General features: G+C 38.1%; 1 protein-coding gene across 3 annotated transcripts in view; it reads right to left on the bottom strand.

The window, feature by feature from the left end:
• The window catches only part of LOC127794222 (pantothenate kinase 2-like), a 45,492-nt gene extending 17,807 nt beyond the window's left edge, over nucleotides 1-27,685 (bottom strand). For 2 of the 3 annotated variants that reach the window (XR_008021584.1, XM_052325166.1), the window contains exons 1-11: nucleotides 27,237-27,684; nucleotides 26,788-27,150; nucleotides 24,529-24,741; nucleotides 24,252-24,310; nucleotides 17,116-17,232; nucleotides 13,375-13,494; nucleotides 11,796-11,890; nucleotides 11,610-11,703; nucleotides 10,463-10,594; nucleotides 9,528-9,640; nucleotides 9,188-9,380 (exon numbers count right to left, since the gene is read on the bottom strand). Coding sequence is in view for 2 of the 3 variants with exons in the window: in XM_052325166.1 (XP_052181126.1) it covers nucleotides 9,188-9,380; nucleotides 9,528-9,640; nucleotides 10,463-10,594; nucleotides 11,610-11,703; nucleotides 11,796-11,890; nucleotides 13,375-13,494; nucleotides 17,116-17,232; nucleotides 24,252-24,310; nucleotides 24,529-24,741; nucleotides 26,788-27,067 (1,416 nt within the window). In the remaining variant the exon portion in view is untranslated. Of the gene's footprint in view, nucleotides 1-9,187; nucleotides 9,381-9,527; nucleotides 9,641-10,462; nucleotides 10,595-11,609; nucleotides 11,704-11,795; nucleotides 11,891-13,374; nucleotides 13,495-17,115; nucleotides 17,233-24,251; nucleotides 24,311-24,528; nucleotides 24,742-26,787; nucleotides 27,151-27,236 lie in introns of all 3 variants that reach the window. The other variant, XM_052325165.1, reaches the window with a different exon arrangement.
• Nucleotides 27,686-27,917: the final 232 nt, after the last annotated feature.

The following is a 27,917-nucleotide window of genomic DNA, read 5'->3' as shown; positions in this document are numbered from 1 at the left end:
GTGGCTTTGGCTACATGAATTCTAGCTCCCCACCTATTTGTATCCATGGTCATATCCTCTATCAGGTCATTGTATTCCATGTTATGTTTAAAAGTTTTTCAGCAAGCTTTCTTTGGTCCTCCTCTATCACTTTTGTTATAAACTTCTTCCATTTCATCCACTTGCCTCACAGGTGCATCTACTAATCTTCTTCTCATGTGTTCAAACCATCTTAATAACAACTCGATCATCTTGTCTACAACAAGCACCACTCCAACCTTATTATGTATATTTTCCTCTCTAATTTTGTCGTTTCTTGTATGGTCATACATCAGTCATAACATCCCCATGTTATGCTTATACTTTGCACATGTTAATAATTAACTATCCAACATTCTAAACCATGCAAATTGCAACAGATATGATCTTACAGCCATTAGATAAAATTTCCCTTTTAACTTTAAAGGAATTTTATGATTGCATAAAATGTTGGATGCACTTCTCCATTTTAACCATCTCACTTTGATTCTACGAGTAATATCCTCAATAATCTCCCATTCTTTTTGAATAATTGATTCAAGACATCTACCTTTCTCAAGAATAACTTGATATTTAAGTCTCACCATGAAATCATCCACAATGCTATTCTTACTGAACTTATATTTCATCTATTTGGTTTTTACTACTCAACTTGAAGCATTTGGATTCTAAGGTGTTCCTACATAATTCAAACACGTGGCAAGATTTCACAAGTCTAGATTCTTAGATAAACTTTTATAACTGCTTCAACATGTCAAATAAACATGGAAATCCCAAACCTGTTATTTCAAGTAATATACTAGACTGGTGGACATTGATATTGAATCAACTTGCTGTTAATTAACAGGTCTTATCCAGCTATTAAATTTCACCATTTAGAATGGAATGGATGTGATACTTAAATGAAAAATGATGCCAAATGAGTGGAGGAAGACAATAATAATAATAATAAATGTTCAAAGTTGTGGAAATTATAATCAGATAATAAGCCACAATATGAAACTTTGTGAAAGAGTGATTGAGCCAAGGTGTCTGAAAAGCAATTTGATTTCATGCCTGGTAGGTCAACAATGGAAGCTATATACTTGTGAATGTGCCTAATAAAAATATATAGAGATATAAAAATGGATTCACAATGGTATTTATACATTTAGGTAGTATTTGTTAACCAAGATATAGGCTGGAAAAAGTGAGATATGGAAAGTATTATGGACAAAAGTGTTTTCCATTATGTTTGTTAAATTTATCTGACAATCCTTAAAAAAGAAGTCATGTGACTTCTTGTCAAGACCCTAGGGTGTCCTAGGGTTTCAATAGGAATTTAGAAGAAGAAGAACAGAATGAGAGGGAGAGACGAGACGGAACAAATTAAGGGAAAAAGGGAGAGAGAGAGTGAATGAGAGAAAGATGAATTGATTATTCATTCAATCGATTTCCCTCCACAATGCTATAGGTTCCCTTATATAGAACCTCTAACTAATTCAACAACTCTTCTAACTACTTAACGGCCTAACAAGTAGCCTAACACAAGCTGTTATACAATCTACCCATTCTCGCTTATTAACCAACCAACTCCCTTAGTTAGAGCCTAACGGTCTACAAGGTTAATACCCTCTCAATTACAGTACTACCCCCTAGGGTCGTGACAATCCCCACCCCTTCAAACAATTCTTGTCTCCAAGAATTGACAGCTGCTAATCCCTGTTCTTCATCCAATTCCAATCTTAACAATCAGATTTATTCTTCTCCTCTTTTTCCTTAGTTTCTTTTTTCTCCTAAGCTTTGTCCCATCTTCTCTTGCGTTCTGTTGCTTTTGTTCTTGCTACCAAAATAAAATGTAAATTCCAAGGATCGACATGATAAGGGTCCCTTCTTCAATGTCAAAACTCTTTAACCAAATAGCAGCAACCTTTTCTTCCTTTATCATCCAAATATGGTCCACACCAAGTGAAATGATAGCAATACTGTCATACGGCTCGAGATCAAAATTGCTCAAAACGACAAGGTTAGTTTCTTCAGCTAGAATTTCCTTGACCTGTGACTCCTCAGCTTTTTCCACAACAAAATGCAAAGCAGCAATACTCTTGGAATCTGCTTCCTCAGACCCATTCTTGCCCTTAGCCTCCAGTTTTTTCTTTGGACCGAGTCCTCATCGGTTGCCTGTCCACCCTCAATAGCTTCTGTATCAGCATCCTTAAAGTTGTTCTGGCCCTAACTGTTCCGTCCAAACTCCTATAGTGACATGTGGTCCGTTACGAACTTGCGAGCAACTCTTACAATAATTTTCTGGTGGCAGCCCGTGCTTTCTATAAATGGCTTTCAGTGCCACTTCTTGCAACCTTGCCTTCACTGCTGCTTGTTCCACCATAGTAGGGCAAAACATTTTCACACTAAGCCTTAGAACATCATCAAGACCATTAATGAATTTTGACACAAAATAAGACTCGATTAAAGTTGGATGGAATTTGAGCACAATTGCTTTCAATTTCTCAAATTTGACCAAATACTCCAAAACCGATCCATCTTGCTTCAGCTTGTTAAGCTCCTCTATGTAATTCTTACCTCCAATCTAGTTGAAGGAAGCAGAATATTCCTTAGAAAAACATTCTATCGGAATACTAACCTGAAATTTAAGTAAAACTAGAATCAAAAGGTCGTCCAACTTTATGTCGACGTCCATGATTGCTTCCCTCGTCGCGTCACATGTTTCCTCAATTGTTTTACCAAATGGCTGAGCACTTTCAAGAAGTTCTTCGGCCATCTTGATAGGTTCTGATATTTTACTCTTGTGTTTAGTTTTGATGATGAAAAATTTCAAATGTCTTTTTATTTTCTCTCAATCAAAGCATATGGTTTGGAAACTAAAATCAATTTCAAAGTGCTTTGTTAAAATGATCTATGATCTTTTATATTAGTTGGAGATTAGCATAAACAAGTTTTAAGATCTAAAAAGAATCTCCTTGAAATCGTTGGTCAAAATAATTCTAAGGCAAAAGACCAACTAGAACATGTTTTTGAAAGTATGTTCATTTTAGAAAACTATCTTCTAGTATTTTGATATCGAATATCTCTTAGTAATGAAATGGTTTTGATGAATGTCTATATAAAAATCAATTTCTACTATATGGATTATATGAATGAGAAAATGCATTTTTAGTATATAAATCTTAAAGCAAGATATGAAATATTGAGTATGGATGAAAGATTGATTTGTTAAGAATAATTTGTTTCAAATTAAACTTTTGATAATCTCAACTTGCTTTAAAGATAATCAAAATGAGTTTTTAAAGAATCGAATAAGGTTGTATTGAAAATTCAAGTTTTTCTATAGAATAGTCGACTATCAGGATCATTCTGTTGACTATGCTTCAAAATAGTCGACTATTTTTTATGTTATGTCGACTATTTAAGCATCTATCGACTATTTTAGCATCTGTCGACTATCGAGTAAAAATAGTCGACTATGCCTTCTGATCTGTCGACTATTTTTGTTCATGAAATTCAAAAATTTCTTCATATCTCAGCATCTGTCGACTATTGGAATGTGTCTGTCGACTATTGAAATTTTGTGTTATAAAATAGTCGACTATTCGTTTTGTATGTCGACTATTTCTTCCTTTAGTTGTAAAAATAGTCAACTATATATTTCTTCTGTCGACTATTTCTTTTTGCAGAAAGCTCCAACGGCTATTTCTTCAAATCCCAATGGCTCCAAACGGCTATATTTCTCTTCAACTTCGTGGGATACTTATATATACATGTCATAGATGATCAAGAGAAGGCTAATGGATGGGAACGAATTGAATTGAGCTTACATTTTACACTCGTTTCTATTTACATTCACTGTGCTTCAATTTTCTCTCTTCAAGGTTGTGATCTTAATTTGTTTACATTCATTTAAGCCTTGTATCATTTTTGAGAGACATTGTAACTAAGAGATTCATCTCTTAGATTCTCTCCAACTATATATTTCTTGTTTTCCTAGCTTGTATAGCTAGAGGGCCCATTTGAGTGGGAGGTTTTGTAATTCCTAGTCTCGGACTAGAGGACCTACTTGGTTTAAGTAGGGGGTTTTAGTGGATGGTTTGAAAAATCCTTAGTGAGGAGCTAAGGTAGTGGATTAGGCTTGGGTTAAATCGAACCACTATAAATCTTGGTGTTCTTGTGTGCTTGTGTTCTTTAAATCATCTTTATCTTTCCAAGCATTCCTTAATTCCTCACTTGATTCACATTTGTCATTTTATATGCTTCACGTTTTAAATCATTAAAACTTCAACCTGTATTAAAAAGTTTTTCAAGTTCTATCAATTAAGTTTTTAAAATAACCAATTCACCCCCCCTCTTGGTGTGTGCCATAGCATCTCCCGTTCTAACAGGTTCAACTCTTGAGAATTCACCCCTGACACAACTTCTTGATTAGCTTTTAAGGATCCCCTTGGCAACCGAAATTGGTTCTGGTAAACCTAATCCGCCTCTTTAGCGGCTTTAGGTTCTGCCAACTAATTCTGCCTCAATTGGAATCTGCTGGAATCAACCGAAAGCTCCTACTTCGCTTCCCAGAGATTACCTCCTGCTCAACGTGCGGTTCTTTGTGGCTTCAAGATTTTTGGACTTGACTGAGAGTCATTGCTCGCCTCCCAAGTCGGCCAATTATCCGCAATGGAATTGGTCATAGTCTGGGTCTGCTCCGGCTTCAGTCCTTGATCACTTGAATTCACCTTCAATTTCCGATCGCTACTGATTCAAGAAACCCAACACCAACCACCTAATCACCGACCACTGTCCTTCAATTTCCAATTGCTATAGATTCAAGAAGCCCAACACCGCAATGGCTTCCGCCCGCCCTGTTGAGTTCAATCCCACCTGTGGAAATTTTTTGTTCCAATTTCGCGCTCAATTCTGACCCAAGTAAGAATTTGCTTCAGAAATGGCCTAACTTCTCAGACAAGAAGCATCGGTATTGAAATTTAATCAAGACTAAATCTTGAACCTTCACTCATTGCCTAACTCACAACCGGAATTCGCCTTCCAATTCCTATCGAACTCCTACTCCAATTCCAACCCAAAACCGTTGGACACACTAACCCCCAAGAGTGTTGAAATTCAATTGCAACCAAAATCCGTCGTCAGACTTTCGTACCAGCCTCGTACCCTTGGTCTGGTCATGTTGCCTCATACCCCTGGTCTGGTCATGTTGCTTCCGTCGGACTCGTGTACCTGACCCACCTCGCCGGCTGCCAAGAATGCCAACTTCCCTTGTCACCTGCTCTGCTGTGACTTAAAAACCCAAGTCGTTGTCTCCAAAACTAGCTTCGTCTTTCAATTCCGACCGAAAATCTTTATAGTCACAGCCTTCCATTCTGCGTTGCAGATTCAAGATCGCCCCAAGCCTTCGTCCACTTCTTACCCAATCGCCGACTAGTGGTTAGAAGTCAGAATTTGTTGGACTCATCGCCAAGAATTGCACCAAGGAATTCAAGATCGCTCGGGCCTGCTTCCACACCTTTCATTCACCCAATCACCGTCCAAAGGCCGCAAGCCTCTAACTTTGACGGAATTAATTGTTCCGAAGTCACCGAACTTGCCGCTTCTTGAATTTTCTCCAGCAACTTGATCAATTCCACCCTAAACTCAGATTGCTTCACCCGCTTCGCATCTGTCCATAAGCTTTAATCACGACCGACTCTTGCAGCTGCACCAACCTCACGTCCATTGTACTGCCTCGTCTTGGGTCGCACCTTGCTTGCGTCCGTCAACCCAGATCACCTGCTTTCGTCCGTCCGTTCTGCCTCCTGTAGTCGGGCCGGACTTACTCACTCGTAAATTCCAATGTCGCGCCCCAACTGAACTCGCTAAAATCTGGGTCCGCTATTAGATTCTATGTTGTTGGAATCGTCAAATATTACTACTAGAATTAGTTGGATCCACAGCCAAGAACATTGGCTTTGATACCACTTGTCAAGACCCTAAGGTGTCCTAGGGTTTGAATAGGAATTTAAAAGAAGAAGAAGAATAGAATGAGAGGGAGAGACAGAACAAATTAAGGGAAAAAGGGAGAGAGAGAGAGAGAGAATGAGAGAAAGATGAATTGATTATTCATTCAATCGATTTCCCTCCACAATGCTGTAGGTTCCCTTATTTTAGAACCTCTAACTAATTCAGCAACTCTTCTAACTACTTCACAGCCTAACAAGTAGCCTAACACAAGTTGTTATACAATCAACCCATTCCCGCTTATTAACCAACCAACTCCTTTAGTTAGAGCCTAAGGGTTTACAGGTTAATACCCTCCCAATTACAGTACTACCCCCTAGGGTCGTGACACTTCTTATCTGGGATTTTCCAGATAAATTTATCTCCCCCCCCTCCCCCTCTTGACCTTACAATTAATAAAAAATGACCCATATGCCCCCCAATGCATTCCAAACAAATCTTGGAATGCTTCTCACCCTTATCTTGATCATTCCATATCTTAGTTCAGAAAACATTTAAATCTTATCTTGATAGAATCTAATCTTGCTCATTTTAACAAACTCTACCTTAGAAAAAAGCCCTAGGGAAGTCTTTTGGAGGGTCTTAAAGAGAAAGGAATCCGAATTGCTAATATAGAGGTTATTAAAGATGTGTTGTGGAGCAAAAATGAGTGTTAAGAAGTGAAGGACATTCTGAGGACTGCATTGAGCCTTTTATCTCTTTGCCCTTATAAGGGATGAACTCACTAAACATTTTTAGGTATAGGAGGTGTTTTAGTGTATGCTATTTGTAGATGACATTGCCTTGGTGAACAAGACAAAAGAAGATGTAATATTAAGCTCAAGATATGGAGGAACACTTTAAAATCTAGAAGTATTAAGCTAAATAGATTGAAAACTGAATATATTAAATGTAAATTTAGTAAAAATATAAGCATAGATGATGCTATTTAGTTTCATGCCTGGTAGGTCAACAATGGAAGCTATATACCTACAAAGGCGCCTAATGGAAAGGTATGGTATCAAGATCATCAGAAGAACCTGCATATGGTGTTTATAGATCTAGAAAAAGCCTATGGTAGGGTCCCTAGAGAAGTATTATGGAGGGTTTTAGAGAAGAAAGGAGTTCAAATAGCCTATAAACAAGCCCTTAAGGACATGTATCACGGTGCAGAAACAAGGGTCAGAACATGCGGAGGGAATACTAAACCGTTTAAAATTACAATGGGACTACATCAAGGTTCTGCACTAAATCCATACTTATTTGTTTTAGTAATGGATGAACTCACTAAACACATTCAGACAAAGGTGCCATGGTGTATGCTATTTGCAAATGACATAGTATTGGTGGATGAAACAAAAGAGGGAGTGAACACTAAGCTTGAGTTATGGAGAAACAATTTAAAATCTAAGGGATTTAAATTAAGTAGAAGGAAAACAAAATATATAGAATGTAAATTTAGTAAGAATGCAAGAGTGGAGGATGTTATAATAAAATTAGAAGACCAAATCATACAAAGAAAAAACCATTTTCGATATTTTGGATCAGTGATTCAAACAGATGGAGAAATTCGCGAGGATGTCACGCATAGAATTAAGGCAGGTTGGCTAAAATAGAAAAATGCATCAGGGGTGTTATGTGATGGTAAAATCCCATTAAAACTGAAAAGAAAATTCTATAGGACAATTATAAGACCAGTTTTGTTGTATGGCTCAGAATGTTGGGCAGTCAAATACCAGCATGAGCAAAAGACGAGTATAGCGGAGATAAGGATCCTAACATGGATGTGCGGGCATACAAGAAAAGATAAAATTAAAAATGAGCTTATTCGTAATAAGGTAGGAGCAGTGCCAATCGAGGAGAAGATGAGAGAGACTAAACCGAGATGGTTTGGTCATGTGAGAAGAAGACCAAGAGACGCTCCTATGAGTAGAGTTGATGAAATGAAATAATTAGTCAAAAAAAGAGATAGAGGCAGACCCAAAAAGACTTTGAGAGAGACATTAGAGTTTGATATGGAGTGTATAGGCCTAAATGAAGATATGACAAAAGAAAAAAATATATGGAAGTCTAGAATTCATGTAGCCGCCACATAATGGGATAAAAGCTGGATATGTTGTTGTTGTTGTTAGATATCTTGGATCAATCATCCAACAGGAAAAAGATAATAATGAGGATCTTACCTATGGAATTGAGGTAGGATGGTTAAAATGGAAAAGTGCAAAAGTGCATCCAGGATTTTATGTGATAATAAAGTTTCATTAAAGCTAAAATGAAAATTTTATAAGACAATAATAAGCAACCTTTGTTGTATGGCACAGAATGTTGGGTAGTAAAGCACTAATATGTACAAAATATGAGTTTAACAAATATGAAGATGTTACCATGGATGTGCATCCATACAAGAAATGATAAAATTATAAATAAGGTTATTCATGATAAAGTCAAAATGACTCTTATTGGAGAAGAGTGAGATACAATTAAAATGGTGGTTTGGTTATGTGAGAAAGAGACTAATAGAGATTTCTATGAGGAGAATGGATGAAGAGAAGACCAAGAAAACTTTGGAGACTCTTAGATATGATATGAGTTACAAGGGCCTTGAAGAAGATATAGCCATAAACAAAAAAATAATTGGTGAGCTAGAATTCATGTAGTCAACTCCACCTAGTGGGATTAAAGCTTGATAGTTGTTGTAAAATGGAGAGAACCTTTACCAAAAGTTTGAAAACATAAAGCAGCTCAAGCACTTGGTTTTCACACTAATCATAGCAGGCTTCAAGCACCTTATTTGCACACAACCATTGAGCATAGTGGTTTGGATCAATTATGTTTGAGCTGTTTAACCTTCATGACCTTCATGTTTTCTAGTTGGCAAATCTCCCACAAGAAATAATATGCCAATTGTTTTTTCAGAATCAGCAATCAATGCAAACCCATAATATTGTTGTCAATCAAAAGAAATATACAAAACATTATAAAAAATGTAATACAAGAATTATAAAATTTGTTAGTCATATTGGATCGGTTTGGCAGTTCAATTAAGTCCCAAACACCCATGTATTTATAGTTGAGGTAGAATATTAGGTCAACAAAATATATCTTTGGTTCAACACCCAATCCAAACCCACATAATTTTTTAAACAAAACAAAAGTCCAGCATAAAAAATTTGCCACATACAGTAACGGGCTTTACCTTTTCATTTAAATCCCCCAGTGGTGGACCATGAATTTTTCCTCCAGTATATGGTGCACCCATTGGAAACCTTTCTACCAACTGATGAACCATCAAGTCATCCAAACCATGCTTCTCATAGCTCATAAATGCACCTAAAGCTCCCAGGAATCCTTCATGCCTTAGAAACATTGCCTTTGCATCTCCTTTCGACCTGAGAATAGAAGTTCATTATCAGATTCACTATATAAATCATAGTTGTAAAAAAAAACTTTGAAATTTCTAACTTAATATTCATGATTGATACTAGTATAGACTTGTTACTGAACATTAATAATTGATGATAATTCTTAGATATTACCAGAATTGAACAGCAAAAGAGATTGTGTCCATTGTATAAGCATGGCCTCTAATAAAGAATCCTCCAAAAAATATCCTCTTAAGACCAAACCGCAGAGCATTTAAATATGATATCTACAAAAGAGGAAACTTGAATGAGAGCCATCTGGTGGTAGATGCCATAGTGAGAGCTTCTCTCTTGCTGCTCTCTCTTTTTTGTTTTTTCTTCTTTTTTTTTTTGTTGGTGGGGGGGGGGCGGGGGTTTGGGGGGGAGATTCTGAGATGGAAAGTTATACTGGAAACCAGAAGGTTAACAGATAAAGCATATTTATCAGAAGAGAAACTTTACAACAGCAGCGTAAAGATATAACACTGGTAATGATAATGATAATAAAGATAGAACACTGGTAATGATAATGATAATAATATACAACAGCAGCTACCAAAACAGACGTGGCCCAATTTGAAATTATGCAGATAATGCTTGAGCAATAAATGATAATAAATTTGCATGTTATTGCAATTCCATTACAAGAAGATCCGTGACTTTTGATAAGTTATAATTTTACAGCAACTTATCATTTGTAACCCCTCTTCATGTATATTGATAATTTATTCATCCCATAAGTTTCAATGATAAAAAATAAAGGTGTCCCCAGTTCATGAGACTCCTCGCATTGTGAGGGTCAAAGAAAGGTGACCTTGCCCTTCTTTTCAAGGAAGACAATTGAATCCATGACCTTCTAGTCAGAAATGAGCAACATTACCACTTGTAACTAAGGCTCGTCCCCCCTTAAGTTTCATGATAAGTTTCTGAAATACCATTTATGAACAAAACATGCTTTTTTATTAAAAATATTTTCCTTTTTGCATGCACAAATATCCTCTATATAATTTCATCTCCTAGAAACGTTACTCATCTTCACTTCTTGCATGATGAAATCTTTAATAGCTCACCTGTCCAATATTGTATGAGATCATACGCAAGAGAGAGAGAGAGATATCTTCAGGTCTGTAGTCTTCAAGATCCTTTTTTTCAGAAATTGCCTTGCCAAAACTGGAAGCAATTGTTGATGCAGAGAGACCAATCTGGAATAATTTGCAAGATTATGGTGTACTTAGTCGATCCGAGGAAAACAACAAGAACTTAAGGCAAACTTCGGGGTTGTTTAGTTACATAAAACATTTTCCAATTTTTCATCTCCAAATGATAAATACAGAAAATTATGTCACAACATGCACAAAACTTGAAAAATAAGAAAGTATGCTCAAAAGCTGTGTTTTCCAAAAGTTTTCTATCATCTACTATTATTTGGTTATTTACCAATTTAGTTTTGTTATTAATAAATATACAATTACATAAATTAATCAAAAGCAGACCTCCTTTACAACTACACTGACAAGTACACAACGATGAGATCTGTGGCTTTATTAACTACAACCTGAAACAGATTTACAACACAGCATAAAGGAGATAAAAGAAGATCTCCTTGCTGAAATGAGGAAGTCACAACGAGGTGATAAAGAGGGAGATGAGAGTAGGGAGCACCAGATGAGGGAGCAGGGAGTAGGAGATGATGGCATAGCAAGGAGAGGGCATAGTGGTAGGGAGTAGAGAGAGAGAGTAGTCCAAAGGAGATGAGTTTTTGAGTGAAGGGTTTGCTCAACGATAAATGGAGTAATAAAAGGAAAGCATTTTCCTGGAAAACACAGTCAAATTTTCTCAAGAAATTTTTGGAAACATCCTTTTGTTGTTTTCCCGTTAGAAATGTAAATTTGAAAAATTAAAAAATTGAGGTTTCTATTCTCTAAATGGGAAATTTAATCATTTGAACATGTTTTTCTGTTTTCTAGAAAACAGGGATTGTTTTCTACAACTGAATAACCTGTTCATGTCAGATATGGAGGTGATAAAAATGATGTATTCAACACAGACTTTGGCACCTGTTCTTGAGATATGGCGGTTGAAAAAACAAGATACAACGTACAAAAAAACAAATATCAGCAAATTCACTTAACTGTAACCATTACCATACTGGAAGTCCACATACATAATAGACAGGTTGCAGATATGACAATCCTTTGGACATGAAAAAAGATATACCTTTGAGTAATCCATACCACCATAGATGTCACCAACAAGCATATCTATTGTTCTGTTGTCTCCTCGCTGACTCAGCTCCAGCAATTCATCAAAACTGAAGTAATAACATAATAGAGACCCTCATTAATATTATGTATTTGAAGGATATTGAGGAATAACACAAAATTTGACAGAAGACTAAACAACCTCTTGCATTTTGTTAACAGCTTTCCCAAGCCCCAATATGTGCCACCACCAACATTGGTTCCACTAACTCGCTCAAACTTACCATCCCCATCAACCTATTCCAATGTGAAATAAAGAAATTTAGACATTTTCATACAATTTTATATGTTAAATTTACACAAACACTCCCTTACAGTTTCTGAATCAGTGTTATTAAAGGCCCAAGGCACACTATGGAACAAAGGGTCTTGGAGCCTGAGGTGCACGCCTAGTGGAACTAGACATATGCTAACTAAAAGAAAAAAGAAAAATATATGTCCTACTTGAAGAATAAGATATAACATATTCACATGCATGTTATCAAAAAAATTAAAAAATTCAACATATACTAACTAAAAAAAATATTAAAACAAGTTACATACCTGTAAATTTTAGCAAAGCACATTCCATCATAATTCAGCAACCCGCATATAAGCATCACAAAAGTTAAAAACTTTGTAAGAAATTTTAAATCTTAAACAAATTATAGGTCTTAAATCCTAATTAAGATTAACTAATTATGCATTTTAAATAATCTAAAAATCATCATCATCATCCAGATCAAACATTTCTATATTTTCATCATTAGAAGCATCATCTCCAATATCCTCTTTTTCAACATAATCTCCCTCTCCATCTTCATCAAATTCAATTGAAGCATTTGAAGTAGTAGCCCTTCTCATTTCCTTTTGCCATTTATCTCAGTCGTTTGCCTCAAGAGAGTGCCATTTGGAGAAGGGAGATGATGCAAGTTTGAAGAAGGAGAGGACACTATGCCGTTTGAAGAAAGGAGAGCCGAGAGTCTATTTAGTTCTCGCATCTTGCTTGGTTTGATACAGTCTCTTCAGATTTCTTTTTTTTTTTTTTTTATTGTGTTTATTTAGTATTTAATAATAATTAGAATTGGAATCTGAAAAGTTCCTTTTCCCATTAGGATTCTATTAGATATAGTTAATCTTTAAAAAAGTTATAGCAATAAACAATAAAAATAGTTAAGAAACAGCCGAGTATGCCTAAGCCCAAGGTTGCGCTAAGGGCCTAGTGGGCCTGGCTGGTCTGCGCTCGCCTAGGAGCATTCCAAGCGCCAAGGTGCGCCTTGTGCCTAGGCACGCCTTTAGTAACATTGCTCTAAATATTAAAGAAACACCCCCTCAGGCATTTAGACAATAGTTACCCCCTTTTTCTTTACCCGAATAATATTGGAAAATCCCCCCCCCCGGCAGCAAAAAAAAAAAAAACAAGTGTGCTTTAACTCTCCATGGACACAATGGATTGAAATGCTAACATCATTTGAACTTGCCCTTCTCCAAAAAGACACAAGTAATTTATTAAGTATTTAAGCACCTAAAATAGTTGAGAAAGGGAAAAAAATGTTCCAATGAACCCTTGTCAATTCATTACTATGAGAGGCAGTAGTAACACCATAATTCCATGAAAGAGGAAAAGGAAGGACTGTCATTATTAACAACCTAGGGGGTATTCACATAATTTTCCCAGTTTCTACAGTGTATAGGCTCAGTTCTCGAAAAAAAATGACGTGAGAAATTGAAAGAGAGAGTACCTTGATCATGCTCACACCAGACCCAATATTGACAAGAAGGTATGGAAATAATTCATTTTGGTCAATCTGCACAAATTCTTTTTGACCCTCCATGTGCGTGAAAGCTTCATGACGAATTGCCTACCAAAGCACCCCTATAACATAAGACTTCGGGAATAGGTACAAAATGGGTGAATAACAATTAATTCTCTGAACTTCAAAATTCAAACATAAAACAATTTAGAAACCAATAATGACAGTCCACTTTATGATGTCAAAGGGAATGATGTATAAAATTTGTTACTTGTGATTGTGAACAACTTACAACAAGATCAAGTTCAAAGTTAAGGCTTTATACTGAAAAATGTTGAGCCAACTTGCATAAGTTGGGCAAAATAATCTTCCAATAAATTGTTTTGATGATAAACAAAACTTTATTGATTGCGGTACTAATTGTTGAGAATTCATACTAGTTTGTATTAGGTGTGCTGTATGTTGTACCTTGTACCTAACATAGGTAGCTTGTACATAGCAGTTACAATGTATTGATATAAATAATTGTAACCCTAGCTCAACAGATTTGATTTGTCCTTTTCCCTCCAATTTCTCTTTTTATTCTCTTCTTTTTCTCTCAATTCTGTATATCATTTTTCACTAATGATCTAGATGTTTTTACCAACAAAATTGCAGAAAGTCATCAAACAAATCCCAAAAAGTCTCAGCCAATCCAAGAGTGGAAGAGCAATTTTCTGGGAGCATCAGGTGATTAATCAGCCACCTGATGATGGCTGAAGACCATCAAACTGAAGAAGCTTCAGGTGTCAGTTCTTCAAGGCAGAAGGTCATCAGGCGATGGACAGCTGCCTGAATGATCACCTGGTGACGAAACTGAAGTCAGGCCCTGCAATCAGCTGACAAACAAAGTGACTGAAGTCACCAGGCGACCAACAGGTGACTAACGGATTCATCAGGCGATCACATGGAACAGATTTCAGATGCTTCAATGGCTTGTTTTTCATCATTTTCAGTGCCAAATCTGAATGTTACAAACTTCAAAGGTTGGAAACTTGGAACCCTATAAACAGTGGTCACTTGGTGAAAAAAACAAGATTCAAGCATGAAAAACATTAAAGCTATCAAACTTTCCACTCCTTCCCTAAAGCTTTCCTTGTGCTCTATTGAATGTTTCGTTCATGGTTACCAAGAATGTAGTACATTTCGGAAAGTAAAGGTATGGGATATGCTAGTATGCTAATTTTTAGTGGTATAGAGAGAGTTTCATTGTTTCATGTCATGGTACATTCTATAGTTATACTCGAGTTGGAATTAGTTAGACTAATATTTTGCTATTATAACAGTTGGTTTGCTTTCTTTTATTTTGAATTCTTTTCTATGTTCTTGTACAACTTATGGAATGAAGAGTTGTATGCAAACGAAGTTAGGTCGGAATATAATTCAAAACACAATAGAATATACAAGAAAGTGAGGTAGGCAAGCTTTCTTTTCTCTGATTTTCTTTGAAAATTATTCCAACTTGTAAGTTTCTTCCCCTAGTTTCCAATTGTTTTATATAACTCATGCTGTTATGCACCACTTAGGATACCTATTCCTGGGGATCCAAATCATGTTCCTTGCAATCTCAAGAAGCAAAAGAACCACAATTTGGAACGTGTGATCAGAATCATAGTTCTACATGTAGAAGGGAACCCAATAACTATGGTTTCATTCACCCTAGAACTGATTTGTGCAAGCTCTCATCAGCAAAATCACGCTCTACACAACAAGGAGAGGATCTTGTAATCTCAGATTTGATGAATTCCACAAAATTATATTCTTCCTATCTTTGAGTATGTGTTTAACCTAATCTATTTGCCTATTGTAGAGGTCTTAATTTGTATATTTGTAAACTTCTTGTTGTGATTAGGTTTAAGGTTAGCCTTAGAAAACCTAGAAATAATATATTGGTGAGATTGTAAAAACATAGAAAGGGTTCCTTGGTGAGCCTTGAAAAACCAAGTTTGGGGGTTTGTGGAGTGAACCTTAGGAGAACTCTATTATTGACATAGAGGAACCTTAAAGCAAGTTGCTTTGGGAGAGTGGATGTAGGTACCTGGAGGTGCCAAATCACTATAAATCATTGCGCTTCTTGTTGTGCTTACTTTACGTTATTACTTACATAAGTAGTTGCTTGACGCACTTGAGATAAAATTCTTTTTAGAGAAAGGAAGAGACTCAATTCCCTTCCCGCAACCCCCCCCCTAACCCAACCAAAGTCACATAAGGGACAAACAAAAAACACTAGAACGGTAATAACAAAAGCAAGTATCCTTTCTAAACTGTTTACTGGGCAACTACTTAAATACTTTTGCACATGTCTTTTAACTCTTGCAATGCAATAAAAAAAATAGTAAAGGAAAACTCATAATAATTTCCAACTATATACAAATATAGATATTGTTTGGTTTTGATTTCCTTTGTTTTCCTTTTCTGTTGGTGTTCTATCTTCTCCTTTCTAGTATATATATTATGTGTACATGTATATATAGTGAGACTATCCTCCGTCCCCAAATTCAAGTAAACAGTATTCAAATTCAAATCTTTTTGTTTGTCTGATTATTTCTGTAATTACAATTTTGAGTATTGAGCAGACTAGAAGTGATATCCACCAAACACCTCACACACACATCCACATCTAATGGCTAAAGTTAATTTTATTCCTTTGAGTTTCATCTCATAACTTCATAACCTTCCAATTCAATAAAGTTTCTGGTATAATTTAACTCAAAAGTCCAACATCCACACATAATTTCCAATAATTTATTAGTTGAATAAGCAAACAACCCAAACAATACAATTCCTTGAATAGTTGCTCATAGTTTCCGAATAAGAACAATACATAATGAGATTAAAGAAGCAACAATAAAAGAGGAGATTGGAAGTAGGTCAGATCAAGCGCACAAGATTCTTGCTGGAGCCTTAGAGAAGGTCCTGGAGATGTAGCAGATTCAGAGATCCAAAACCAAATTTACAAGAAATAAAGTTTATGAATGTAACAAATTGCAATGACTACAAGAAATTGTCATGTTTGGGTCAGATACTGACAATCATTGACACTCTCAAACATTTTGTCAGTCACCAGTTTACATATGTGTTCTATTATCCTATAATTTATCTAAAACTGGACAGTTTTCAAATACATACATCTGGCACGAGAACATACTGTTGCTTAATACCTGCATCAATTGCATTGTAAGCTACCAATTTAGGCTGTGAGATAAACTAAGAAAATATAGGGCACTATTTATTAGTTTGTCTCTTTTTTTTTTTTTTTTTTTTTTTTAATTTTAGCCTTCTAAAGCCAAACTTTAAAGATTTCCAATTTGCCAAGTACAAAAAACAAAAACAAAAAATTATTATTTTTATGCAGTCTATATGTTTATAACATAAAAAAATATACATAAAAAATAGTAACTGTTTTGTTGTATGCATATAATTTTCATTTGAGGTCCTGTTGCCAACAATGTCATGTCTCAACTTTTCTGAAAATAAACATGGTGTGTCATATGTCCTCATCCTTTTTTCTTAATGAAGAACACTCAACAGCATGGAAAAAAGGAAACATTTATCACAACTCTATTCCTAAACTGATAATGAACATCAAAAGTAAAAAATTGAAAAGACTATTTGGTGACAGAAGCCAATACCAACATAAGCAAAAAAAGTAATTATACCAGAAAACAAGAATTTTTTATTAGAATGCACCTTGAGCAAGAAATTGGCACCAGCCACAAGACAATTCATTTCGTCTTCCTTTTCTATGCTAACTCCAAGCCTTTCTTTAAAGAGCTCTGCAAATTTGTATGCCCCACCACCTGTAGCCTTCTCACAAAAAGTATTTAGTAAAATACACCAACAGTACACAATTTCCATAACAAGAAGGACCAGAGTATTAGACTGGTGCTGTTCATTTAGTTCAATGGTTTTCACATGGTTTCAAATAATGAGCACCAGTACAACCAAATTTCACATGGAAGTTAGGAAGTCGTTGATATGGGCCTATCCAGAAAAATCTTCTCACATATTTAGTGCAAACAAGACAGTTGTCAAAATCAGGATCCTACCTAGGATTGATGGAGGGATCTTCTGAATTGGATTGTAGGATTTAGGCAAGGATAGTAAAATCCTACCATAAGAGGAATACAAATCTAGCACTTTCTTGTAATATAGTTTATGGTTAAAAATATATAAAGAATAAGCTGAAATTATGCAAAGAAAGAAGTAGAAACATTAACAACACAACAAACAACATATCAAGCCTTAATCCCACAAGATGGGGTTGGCTAGATGAATTCTAGCTTGCCAATCAAAAAAAAAAAAAAAGTGGACATATCATTAAAAATAAAGCTTAAATTTTTTATCCATACAAACAAAGAAAGGAAAAAATCACAAACAATAGAAATTAGTGTGTAGGTAGAGGCAGATCCAAAAAGACTTTGGGAGAGACATTAAAGTTTGATATGAAGTGTATGGATCTAACTGAAGATATGACAAAAGACAAAAATACATGGAAGTCCAGAATTCATGTAGCCGACCCCACATAGTGGGATAAAGGCTGGATATGTTGTTGTTGTAATAGAAATTAGTGTCTTAGCAAAAAAAAAAATAGAAACTGTTGTCTTAGGAAATGCACATCACCATCAACATCCAGAAGAAGAAAACTAACAAGAAATGTTGTCCCTGCAATGGCAGTCAGAAGAAGAAATGTTATTGCTGCCAAAGCAGCAACAAAGTTTGGTCCATGCTTGGGGAGTAGGCAGTTGATAGGCCGCCGGTGCACCGAACCTATCAAAGACGCAACAAACAGCCGAAGGCATGAAGATGGGTGTAAGGGGGGGTCCGCACATGTAGGTGTAACAACCAGCATGTGCGCATGGGAGGGGTAGAGATGTAATCCACACTGCTGAGGGAATAATCAGCATGTGAATGGGAAATTCAGTTAGAGTGGGGTCAGGGAAAGGTATAAGTAGGAGGGGAGGAGGGAGAGTGAGGTAGCTGAATTTTGATAGTGAATTGGGAGAGTTAGGGCCTCTCGAATGCCCTGTTTCATTCTTATTTTTCTGCTATAAGGAATTGAAAACTATTGATAGTAGATTGTTATTGGAATTCAATCGGGGTTCCTATCAATTTGGTATTAGAGCCATTCCGAACCTGATGGTGAACTTGACGGAGAGAGTTGGTGAGTTGGAGTCGAAGATGGAAGGCGTACAAAAGGGGAGTCGAAAACATTAGAGGGAATGTCCAGATGGTGGAGCGCAATGTAGCGGTGATGCTTGAACAATTCGCCTTCATGCGAACGAAGTGGGATGAGCTGGAGCAGGAGAGGAAGAACAAGTCCAAGGAGCGAGAAAGACCTTCAGAATTCACCATGGATTCTGAAGTAACCCCTAGGGTGGTGGGGGGTTGTGACTCAGAGGGGGGTATCGGGGGCGGGTACCGGTCGAACTTACGTGGAAGACGATTGGAGATGCCCATTTTCGAAGGAGAAAATCCAGATGAGTGGATCTTTCGAGCCGAAAGGTATTTTGCTGTCAACCAACTAACGAACGAGGAGAAAATAGAATCCGCAGCCCTATGTTTCGAAGCAGCAGCACTATCTTGATTTCAATGGGAGACAAGGCAAAGAGGAATTCGGAGCTGGGAAGGCCTGAAGCAAGGAATTCTGGGCCGGTTTCGCCCTACTCAGGAGGGGTCGCTAGAGGAGCGTTTCTTGGCTCTTCGGCAAGAGGGATCAGTGAAGGAGTATCGCTTGAAGTTTGAGACCATGGCCGCGGCAGTGCCTGATGTTCCTGAGGCGTTTTTGGAAGGCCAATTCCTCAACGGCCTCAACCCAGAACATTGAGGACAAGAACGTAGCTCTTCGGAATTGCCATCAGGCAACCGGACCAACCAGGAGCAGTTATTCCACAACAACCGCGATCGCAAGTCAGATGTCACTAGTTCCAGCGAAAAGTTTGGGTTCCTCCCAAAAGTCCGTAAATCAGCCAGGCCCTAGGATTCACCCCGCTGGTAATGGGGGCAACTTCCTTTCAAGAAGCTTAGTGAGGCTGAGTGGAAGGCAAGGCGGGAGAAGGGCCTTTGCTTCTGCTGCGATGAGAAATACTCGATTGGCCATAGGTGCAAGAACAAAGAGCTCCAAGTGTTGATCATCTATGACGAAGAAATGGGCGAGGCTGCGGCAGAAGAAGAAGCAGTGCAGGGGGGCGATGAAGGGTTGGGATATGGGGGAGAGGTGATCGAATTATCCATGAATTCAGTGGTGGGATTAACTACACCTCAAACAATGAAGCTAAAGGGACTCATAGAAGGGTAGCCAGTGGTAGTTTTGGTGGATAGCGGAGCAACTCACAACTTCATTGCATCCGAATTGGTGCAACGCTTGAGTTTGCTGAGGACGAAAACGGCTGGGTATGGGGTGATAATGGGAATTGGGATGGTTGTACAAGGAGCAGGAGTTTGCAAGGGGGTGAAATTGACACTAGATAACCTGCAGATAGTGGAAGATTTCCTTCCCCTTGAGTTAGGAAGTTCTGATGTCATTCTTGGAATGAAGTGGCTGGCTTCGGTGGGGAAGGTGAGTGTGGATTGGAGGAATCCGAAGTTTGGAGGAATTATTGGCTGAGTTTGAAGGAGTTTTTTCCAGCCCGGAGGGATTGCCACCCACCAGAAATAAAGATCATGCCATCAATCTCCTACCCGACACTTCCCCGGTTAGTGTTCGGCCTTACCGCTACCTGTAACTTCAAAAGAATGAGATCAAAAAGATGGTACGTGAGATGTTGGCAGCTGGTATCATTAAACCAAGTGTTAGCCCCTTTTCTAGCCCGGTGTTGCTCGTTAAAAAGAATGATGGGGGATGGAGGTTTTGTGTAGATTACCGGGCTCTCAACAAGGTAACAGTTCCCGACAAGTTTCCTATTCCAGTCATCGATGAATTGCTGGATGAACTACATGGCGTGAAGGTTTTTTCGAAATTGGATCTCAAATCTGGTTACCACCAGATTCGAGTCAAGGCTAGAGACGAACCAAAGACCGCATTTCGAACACATGAGGGCCACTATGAATTTCTCGTCATGCCTTTCGGATTGACGAATGCCCCGGCCACCTTCCAATCTTTAATGAATGATGTATTCAGGGAGTATTTGCGTCGGTTTGTGCTGGTATTTTTTTATGATATTTTAATTTATAGCCAAAATTTTGACCAACATTTGCAGCACTTGCGTTGTGTGCTGAAGGCGCTGGCTGCAAATCAGTTGTTTGCCAACAAGAAGAAATGTTCCTTTGGGCAGTTGGAGGTTGAAAAGCTGGGCCATATCATCTCCCAGCAAGGCGTGTCGGCTGATCGTTGCAAGGTGCAAGCCATGTTGGACTGGCCTGTGCCTACTACCTTGAAGGAATTGCGGGGATTCCTTGGTCTTACGGGGTACTATAGAAGGTTCGTAAAGAATTATGGCAAGTTGGCGTGGCCCCTCACCGAGAAACTAAAGAAGAACAATTTTCGTTGGGATGGAGAGGCTAAACGAGCATTCCAGCAGCTCAAAACAGCAATGGTGTCGCTGCCAATTCTAGCACTACCGGACTTCGATCAGCCCTTCATAATTGAGTCCGATGCTTCAGGGCAAGGGTTAGGGGCGGTGTTGATGCAGAATCTTAGACCGATTGCGTACTACAGCCATGCTCTTAAACCATCGGAGAGGAAAAAATCGATTTACGAAAGGGAGCTGATGGCCATGGTGTTTGCAGTCCAGAAATGGAGACATTATCTCTGGGGAAGGAAGTTCATAGTAAGGACAGACCAAAAAAGCTTGAAGTTTTTGTTTGAGCAGCGAATGGTGAGCTCGGATTATCAAAGGTGGATGCTGAAACTAATGGGCTTTCGTTTTGAGATACACTACCGGCCGGGGTTGGAAAACAAGGCTGCAAATAGCCTTTCGAGAATCAATCACCCAGTAGCTCTATTCGCACTAACAGTTCCAAAGGTGGTGCAACTCGATCAGCTGGTCCAAGAGGTGGCGAAAGATGCTTATTTACAGGGCATCATACGGAAGTTACGGGAGGATCTGGCTTACAGCTCAGATTTTCAGCTGGTGGGTGACCAGCTCCTTTGTAAAGGGTGGTTGTTCCTGCCTAAGGGTTCTTCCCTAATTCCATTGGTGCTCCATGAGGGTCATGATGGCAATGTAGGGGGTCATTCCGGGTTCCTGAAGACATATAAACGAATTGCAGCGAGTGTTTATTGGGCTGGTATGAAGCGGGACATACGCCAATATGTGGGAAAGTGTGACATTTGCCAGCAAAATAAGTATGAGTCTTTAACGCCAGGGGGTCTTTTACAGCCTCTTCCGGTTCCTGGCTAGATTTGGGATGATATAGCCATGGATTTTATTGAGGGGTTACCAAGATCGGGCCGTATGAATTCTATACTTGTGGTTGTAGATAGACTCAACAAATATGGCCACTTTATTGGTCTCAAACACCCATTTACAACAGGAGCAGTAGCTGGTATTTTCGTAAAAGAGGTAGTGCGGCTGCATGGTATGCCTCGGACTATTGTTTCGAATCGAGACAAGGTGTTTATGAGCCGTTTTTGGGAGGAGTTGTTTCGACTTCAAGGTACTAAGCTTAATCGTAGTACGGCCTACCACCCACAAACAGATGGGCAAACGAAGGTCCTCAACCGGACCCTAGAGACATACTTGCACTGTTTTGCATCAACAAGACCTATGGGGTGGTATGTGTGGCTGCCATGGGTTGAATTGTGGTATAACACATCATACCACACTACTTCAAAGGTTACTCCCTTCCAAGCTGTTTATGGGAGGGAACCACCAACCTTGATCAGGTTTGACAAGGGGTCAACCCAAGTATTTGCAGTAGAACAGCAACTGTTGGAGCGGGATTTAGCATTGGAAGAACTCAAAGACCAGCTGGTACGAGCTCAAGCGATCATGAAGAGGGGGGTTGATCGGAGAAGAAGGGATGTGCAGTTTGTAGTTGGTGACTTTGTCTACTTGAAACTAAAGCCGTATAGAAGGAAGTCCCTAGCTGCCCGCCCTAATGAGAAGCTGGCTCCTAGGTGCTATGGGCCATTTGAAATTGAACAAAGGGTGGGACCGATGGTTTATAAACTTAAACTACCAGCCCACTGCCATGTCCACCCGGTTTTCCATGTGTCCCAGTTGAGAGAGGCCAAGGGTGAGGTCGGCGCAAGGGTGCAAATTCCCCTCCAGCTGCAGGCTAACTTAGAAATGAAGGTTGAACCAGAGGCGGTGCTGGGAGTTCGGCCTGGGAAGGGTTTAACTTACGCGAGCTGGATATCTTGATCCAGTGGAAAGGCTTACCATTGTTAGAGCAACTTGGGAGCCCTACAACATGATTCAGCAACAGTTTTCAGCTTTTCACCTTGAGGACAAGGTGAAAGTCCGGGAAGGGAGTAATGATAGGCCGCCGGTGCACCGAAGCTATCAAAGACGCAACAAGTAGCCGAAGGCATGAAGATGGGAGTAAGGGGGGGGGTCCGCACATGCAGGTGTAACAACCAGCATGTGTGCATGGGAGAGGTAGAGATGTAATCCACACTGTTGAGGGAATAATCAGCATGTGAATGGGGAATTCAGTTAGAGTGGGGTCAGAGAGAGGTATAAGTAGGAGGGGAGGAGGGAGAGTGAGGTAGCTGAATTTTGATAATGAATTGGGAGAGTTAGGGCCTCTCGAATGCCCTGTTTCATTCTTGTTTTTCTGCTATAAGGAATTGGAAACTATTGATAGTGGATTGTTATTGGAATTCAATCGGGGTTCCTATCAGCAGTTTGATGAAATTTTTGAATTGTCCCACAATGATCAAAGAAATGCATAAATTATTATATGCCAACAAAGTTTGCATTTCTTTGCAACGCCAATAGAAAGAACCTAGTATATACTCATAATTGGTTACAATAATTTGGCCAAACAACTTGTTGGCATATAATCATTCATTCATACATTCTGTTGACATGATAAAAATGTAAAAACAAGGTTCAATGAGGGGTATTCTTTTATTGCTATTGATAGAGCAACTCCAAGATGATCGTACCTTTAGGTTATCAGACATTTATTTGAAACTCAATAATTGAAAACACCGGCTGAAGACATCTAAACTGAAGGAGATTTTATTGCTCTCAGATTTTGATACAGATTCTTGAGCTATGCAATAGATTGATAAGAAAAAACCAGCTAAAAACATATCCATTTCTTTTGCTTCATGAATTATATTAACCATCATAAAGAATTCATTTCTTTTTAATATAAATCATTCAACTAAAATATGTCGTGCAGGATTTATCTCCTGTGTAGGTCCCGTTTGGGCATGAGGTGAGGTGAATTTGGTGAGGTAAGATGAGTTTGATTACAAAAAAGTGATTGGTAAATTAGCCAAGTTGAGGTGATTTTAAAAGTTAGTGTGTGGTAAATATTTGAGTTGAGGTGAGTTAAGATGGCAAAATGACTAAGAATGACATAAAGTTAATCATGTATAATAATAATAATAATAATAATAATAATAATAATAATAATAATAATGGATAAAGGATATGAAAGGAAATAAAATTTGTGTAGGCTAGTTTATAAGGACAAAATTGGGCTTTGAAAATTTTTTGGCTCTGCGTTCAAGAGCCTTAAACTCAACCGTAGGGGTTTGGTGAGGTTGAGTTTAAGCGAACACAACTCACCTAACTCAACCCACTTTAGCCATTTTTTTGTTTGCCAAGCATCTAGTTAGAGTGTTCAGATCCCAATCAACTCAACTCACATGTGAACTCAAAGCCAAACACCCCCTAAATATATATGTATATATATAAACTTACCTTAATTACTGCATCATCACTACTCTGGTCATCGGAATTGCAACAGTGTGCATCCATCCCTATCCATCATATGAAAAAAATATGATAAGTATAGAAAAAAAAAAAAAATTATTTGTCTATGTAAATTTGGAACTTCACAAGATATTACTTTTAACTAGAAGTGACTCAAGTAAGAAATAGATAAGTATGATGTGCTGCTATGGACAATGTGGCTGTGTGGCATAATCAGAAACAAGGAATCAATTGAAGAACATCGAACAGGGAAAAGTACATTTACCACCACAATGAAGCTGCTTGGAAGAAATAAAATCTAAGCACTCATTAATCTTGGTTGTCTCAAACTTCAAAAAATGTAGCCTTCCTCCAAGAATAGGGAAGCTCCTCCTATTGCCATTTGAAACAACCAATCTCTCCTTGAGAGACTTCTTTCTCTTGCCATTGGTTGATCGGTCCTCATGTCTTGAAAAATAAACCAACTTTATAAGAGAACCTGACAAACCACCAATAATTACATAATGTTAGTAGCTTGAGGCCCCCAGCCTATATCAAGGTCAATACTGTATATCAAAGTTTAAGAAATGAAAATGGCAAAGAAAGGTTGTGATGTTTCCATAATGTGATGATAACAAAGTCACAAAAGTAGAGAACCTGATCTGAATGTGATATGAGAACTAAACAGTTCTCAGAATTTTGATGTTTCGTAACACGGTCACTAAAGACAAATCGGAGTCAAGTAACTAATAGCCAGTTTGCTATAGCATTATAATAGCTATCACAATAGCATGAAACAGCCAAAGTGGCATAAAATATGTTTGAACAGTTGGCATAACTGTGAAGACCCTTGTCATCAATATTAGGAAGTTTTCCATTATTAACATCACTGCCACGGCTATGCAGAGATTATAGAAATTTAACAGATGAAATCAACATCAGAGACACAATGCAAGTAATAACTCTACTGGGTGATGATCCCAACCAAATAAACAATTGCAAAAAATAAAAAATAAATAAATAAACTAATTGTATAAAATGTATAAGAAAAAGACCAATTCTAAAATATAAGGGCTTGTTCAGTTGTAGAAAACATTTTCTGTTTTTCAAATTTCAACTCTAATTTTCTATTGAATAATTCAATCTCCCATTAGAAAATAGAAGCTAGGGCTTTTTTTCTTTCTCAACGGGAGTGAAAACCTTCCTCTATGCTGACAGAAGCGGAGAGGAAGGCAACAAAAACAAAGAAGGAACCAGGCTAGGGACATGGTAATAGCAGTCTCTGTTCACTCATGCTTGCTGCTTAAGACTCTCTTTTCCCTCTCCCCCAACTGAATGAATGGCGGGATTGAATCTCTAAAGAGAAGGTCTTCTTCCAAGCTTATACCATTTCTGGGCTTCCATTTCACCGGCGAGGAACTGAGACTTCTAGTAGTAATGAACTCAACTCATGGCCTCTGGTTTAGTGGTTTCACTCCAGATTGACTAACGGCTTCTAACGCTTTGGTTGTAGGCAGTTCAGGTCCAAGTCTTGAAAGTTGTTCTCCTCATCTTTCAGAGAAAGGAGCTAACTCGTCTTGCTTGAAAGAAAGAAGACATGTCTCGACTGTCCCCACTGATGTCTTCTATGGCAATAGCCAATCAAGAAGCCAAGCCAGCATACCAGGGTGGGATGGGAGTAGATTCCCTCCGTTCTCAATAAAGCAAGAGTGAAGTGAATTTACTCGATGGGCTAATACGAGCTGTTTAATACGATGATACATGTATGATGCCAGCTAGCAGCAACTTTACACTTCACCCACAGCCACTTTTCTAATTTTTCAACTTTATACTATGAATTAGGAAACATCCTTTTTGATGTTTTTTAAATTTTCTGAATATGAATTCTATGACTTTTTGAAACATAAAATATTAGGACATCTTTAGGTATAAAATTGGAGTAGAAAACTAGAAATCTTTTCTAAAAATGAACCGGGCCTAAGCTTGCAAGGATTGTTTTACAAGTTTAGTACAGTGGATTCTAAGTAGAATGAAAAGGTAAAGTAGAAGACCTTATCATAACATTTATAATTCTCACACTTTGTGTGTAAAGGCTTTGGAAAAATATAAAAACAAAGTTGATTAGCTGGAGTGCTGAAAATCGTAGAACAATGAAAATAATACCTCAAATAAAAGATAAAACTTGGGCAGTGAGTTGAGCCAAACAAAAGCAAATTAGAGATGCACAAATCCCTAGTCTGCACACACACACACACTGAGAGAGAGAGAGAGAGAGAGCATTCCACGATCACAAATTTATAGCCATGGAGGAGATCAAGCATTTTTCAAATCTCCACATCCCTGGAGATATTAGAAGAATGTGAAGCAGAAAAAAAAAAAAAATGAACGAAACTGACAAAAATAACAAAAGAAAACCATAAGAGTAACTTAAAATCATAAATATAAAGAAGAACTCGGCGAAGATCAGCCTTATCCAAAAACAGAAATTAACTTGTGAAAGCTACAACGAAGACACAAATTGTCCAACAACAGAAGCAGAATTTACCTCCAATATCTAGAGCCAAATGAGATATATCATCAGACTGATTAGGCAAGAGTATTGTTGGGTCCCTCTCCTCAAAATTCCCTTGAATCTCGGCCTTGCTGAGGTCAAGCTGCGGCCGAGAACCCGATCGGCTGATCGAATTTCCGGCGGGCGGTGCCATCTCTCTCTCGCCTTCACTTCCTCTCTCCGCAATATCCTTGTTGTAATTGTCTTTGGTTTCATTGTTTATATTGTCAATTCCAAGTGTTAGATGGTCGTCTTTAAGACTTAGACCAGCCATTAGTCCCACAAAACTGTAACCCTCAGCCACCTACCGCCTCCCCCAAATACTTGTGCGGTCAAAAGTTCAATTGGGTCCTTGTCCTATAAACAGTCAAAAATATAACCCAGCTACATAAATTAATAGAGAAGAACAAGCAGCCAACAACTGTAAGCAAAAACATATGTACAATGACCCAAATTGGGGGCTTTATGGACATCAATGAAACCCAACAAAACCCAGAAGTTTCTGAGTGAAGAGGAAAGGAATTTGGTGAAGTCTTGAAGCAGTCAAACGCAACAGCCCAATAACCTATTCATGCGTCACTGTCTGGATAAATATAGAAAACCCCATTGCCTCTGACTCAAAAGGGATTAGGAAAACATCAAACGCAAAACGGACCTGCTCGTCAACTCAAACTAGGGAATCGAAAAAAAGGAAATAAAAAGGGGATATTAATGTTTTTTCCAGCCAACAAGGAGCAAAGCAAGACTGTGCGAAGTGCTGGAACCAGCGATTACGACAGAGTGAAAGGGAACTGGGAGAATGCCTTACAGAGAAGTAGGCGCGATCGAGGCAAGAACACATGCAGATCGTGACGAAACGCCCGCGCGAAGATGATGGACAGTTTGCTCGGGGAAAATTTTCAAAACTAGGACCCCGTTACTAAAATATGCAAAAATAGGACACTTTGAAAATCTTTGCAAAATTAGGACTTTCGTGAGTTGAATGGACAAAATTGCTCTCGTTTTTAATAACCCCGCTACTTAGGGATGGTCTTCTCCCTCCCTCCCTCCCTCTCTCTCTTCTGTCACTCACATTCTAACTCGGCCGCCGTCAATCTCTCACGCTCGTCTTTCTCAGAGCCATT

The sequence above is a fragment of the Diospyros lotus genome, chromosome 2 (genome assembly GCF_014633365.1).
Source record: "Diospyros lotus cultivar Yz01 chromosome 2, ASM1463336v1, whole genome shotgun sequence".
Taxonomy (NCBI): domain Eukaryota; kingdom Viridiplantae; phylum Streptophyta; class Magnoliopsida; order Ericales; family Ebenaceae; genus Diospyros; species Diospyros lotus.
This window is presented reverse-complemented; position numbering and strand designations above follow the sequence as displayed.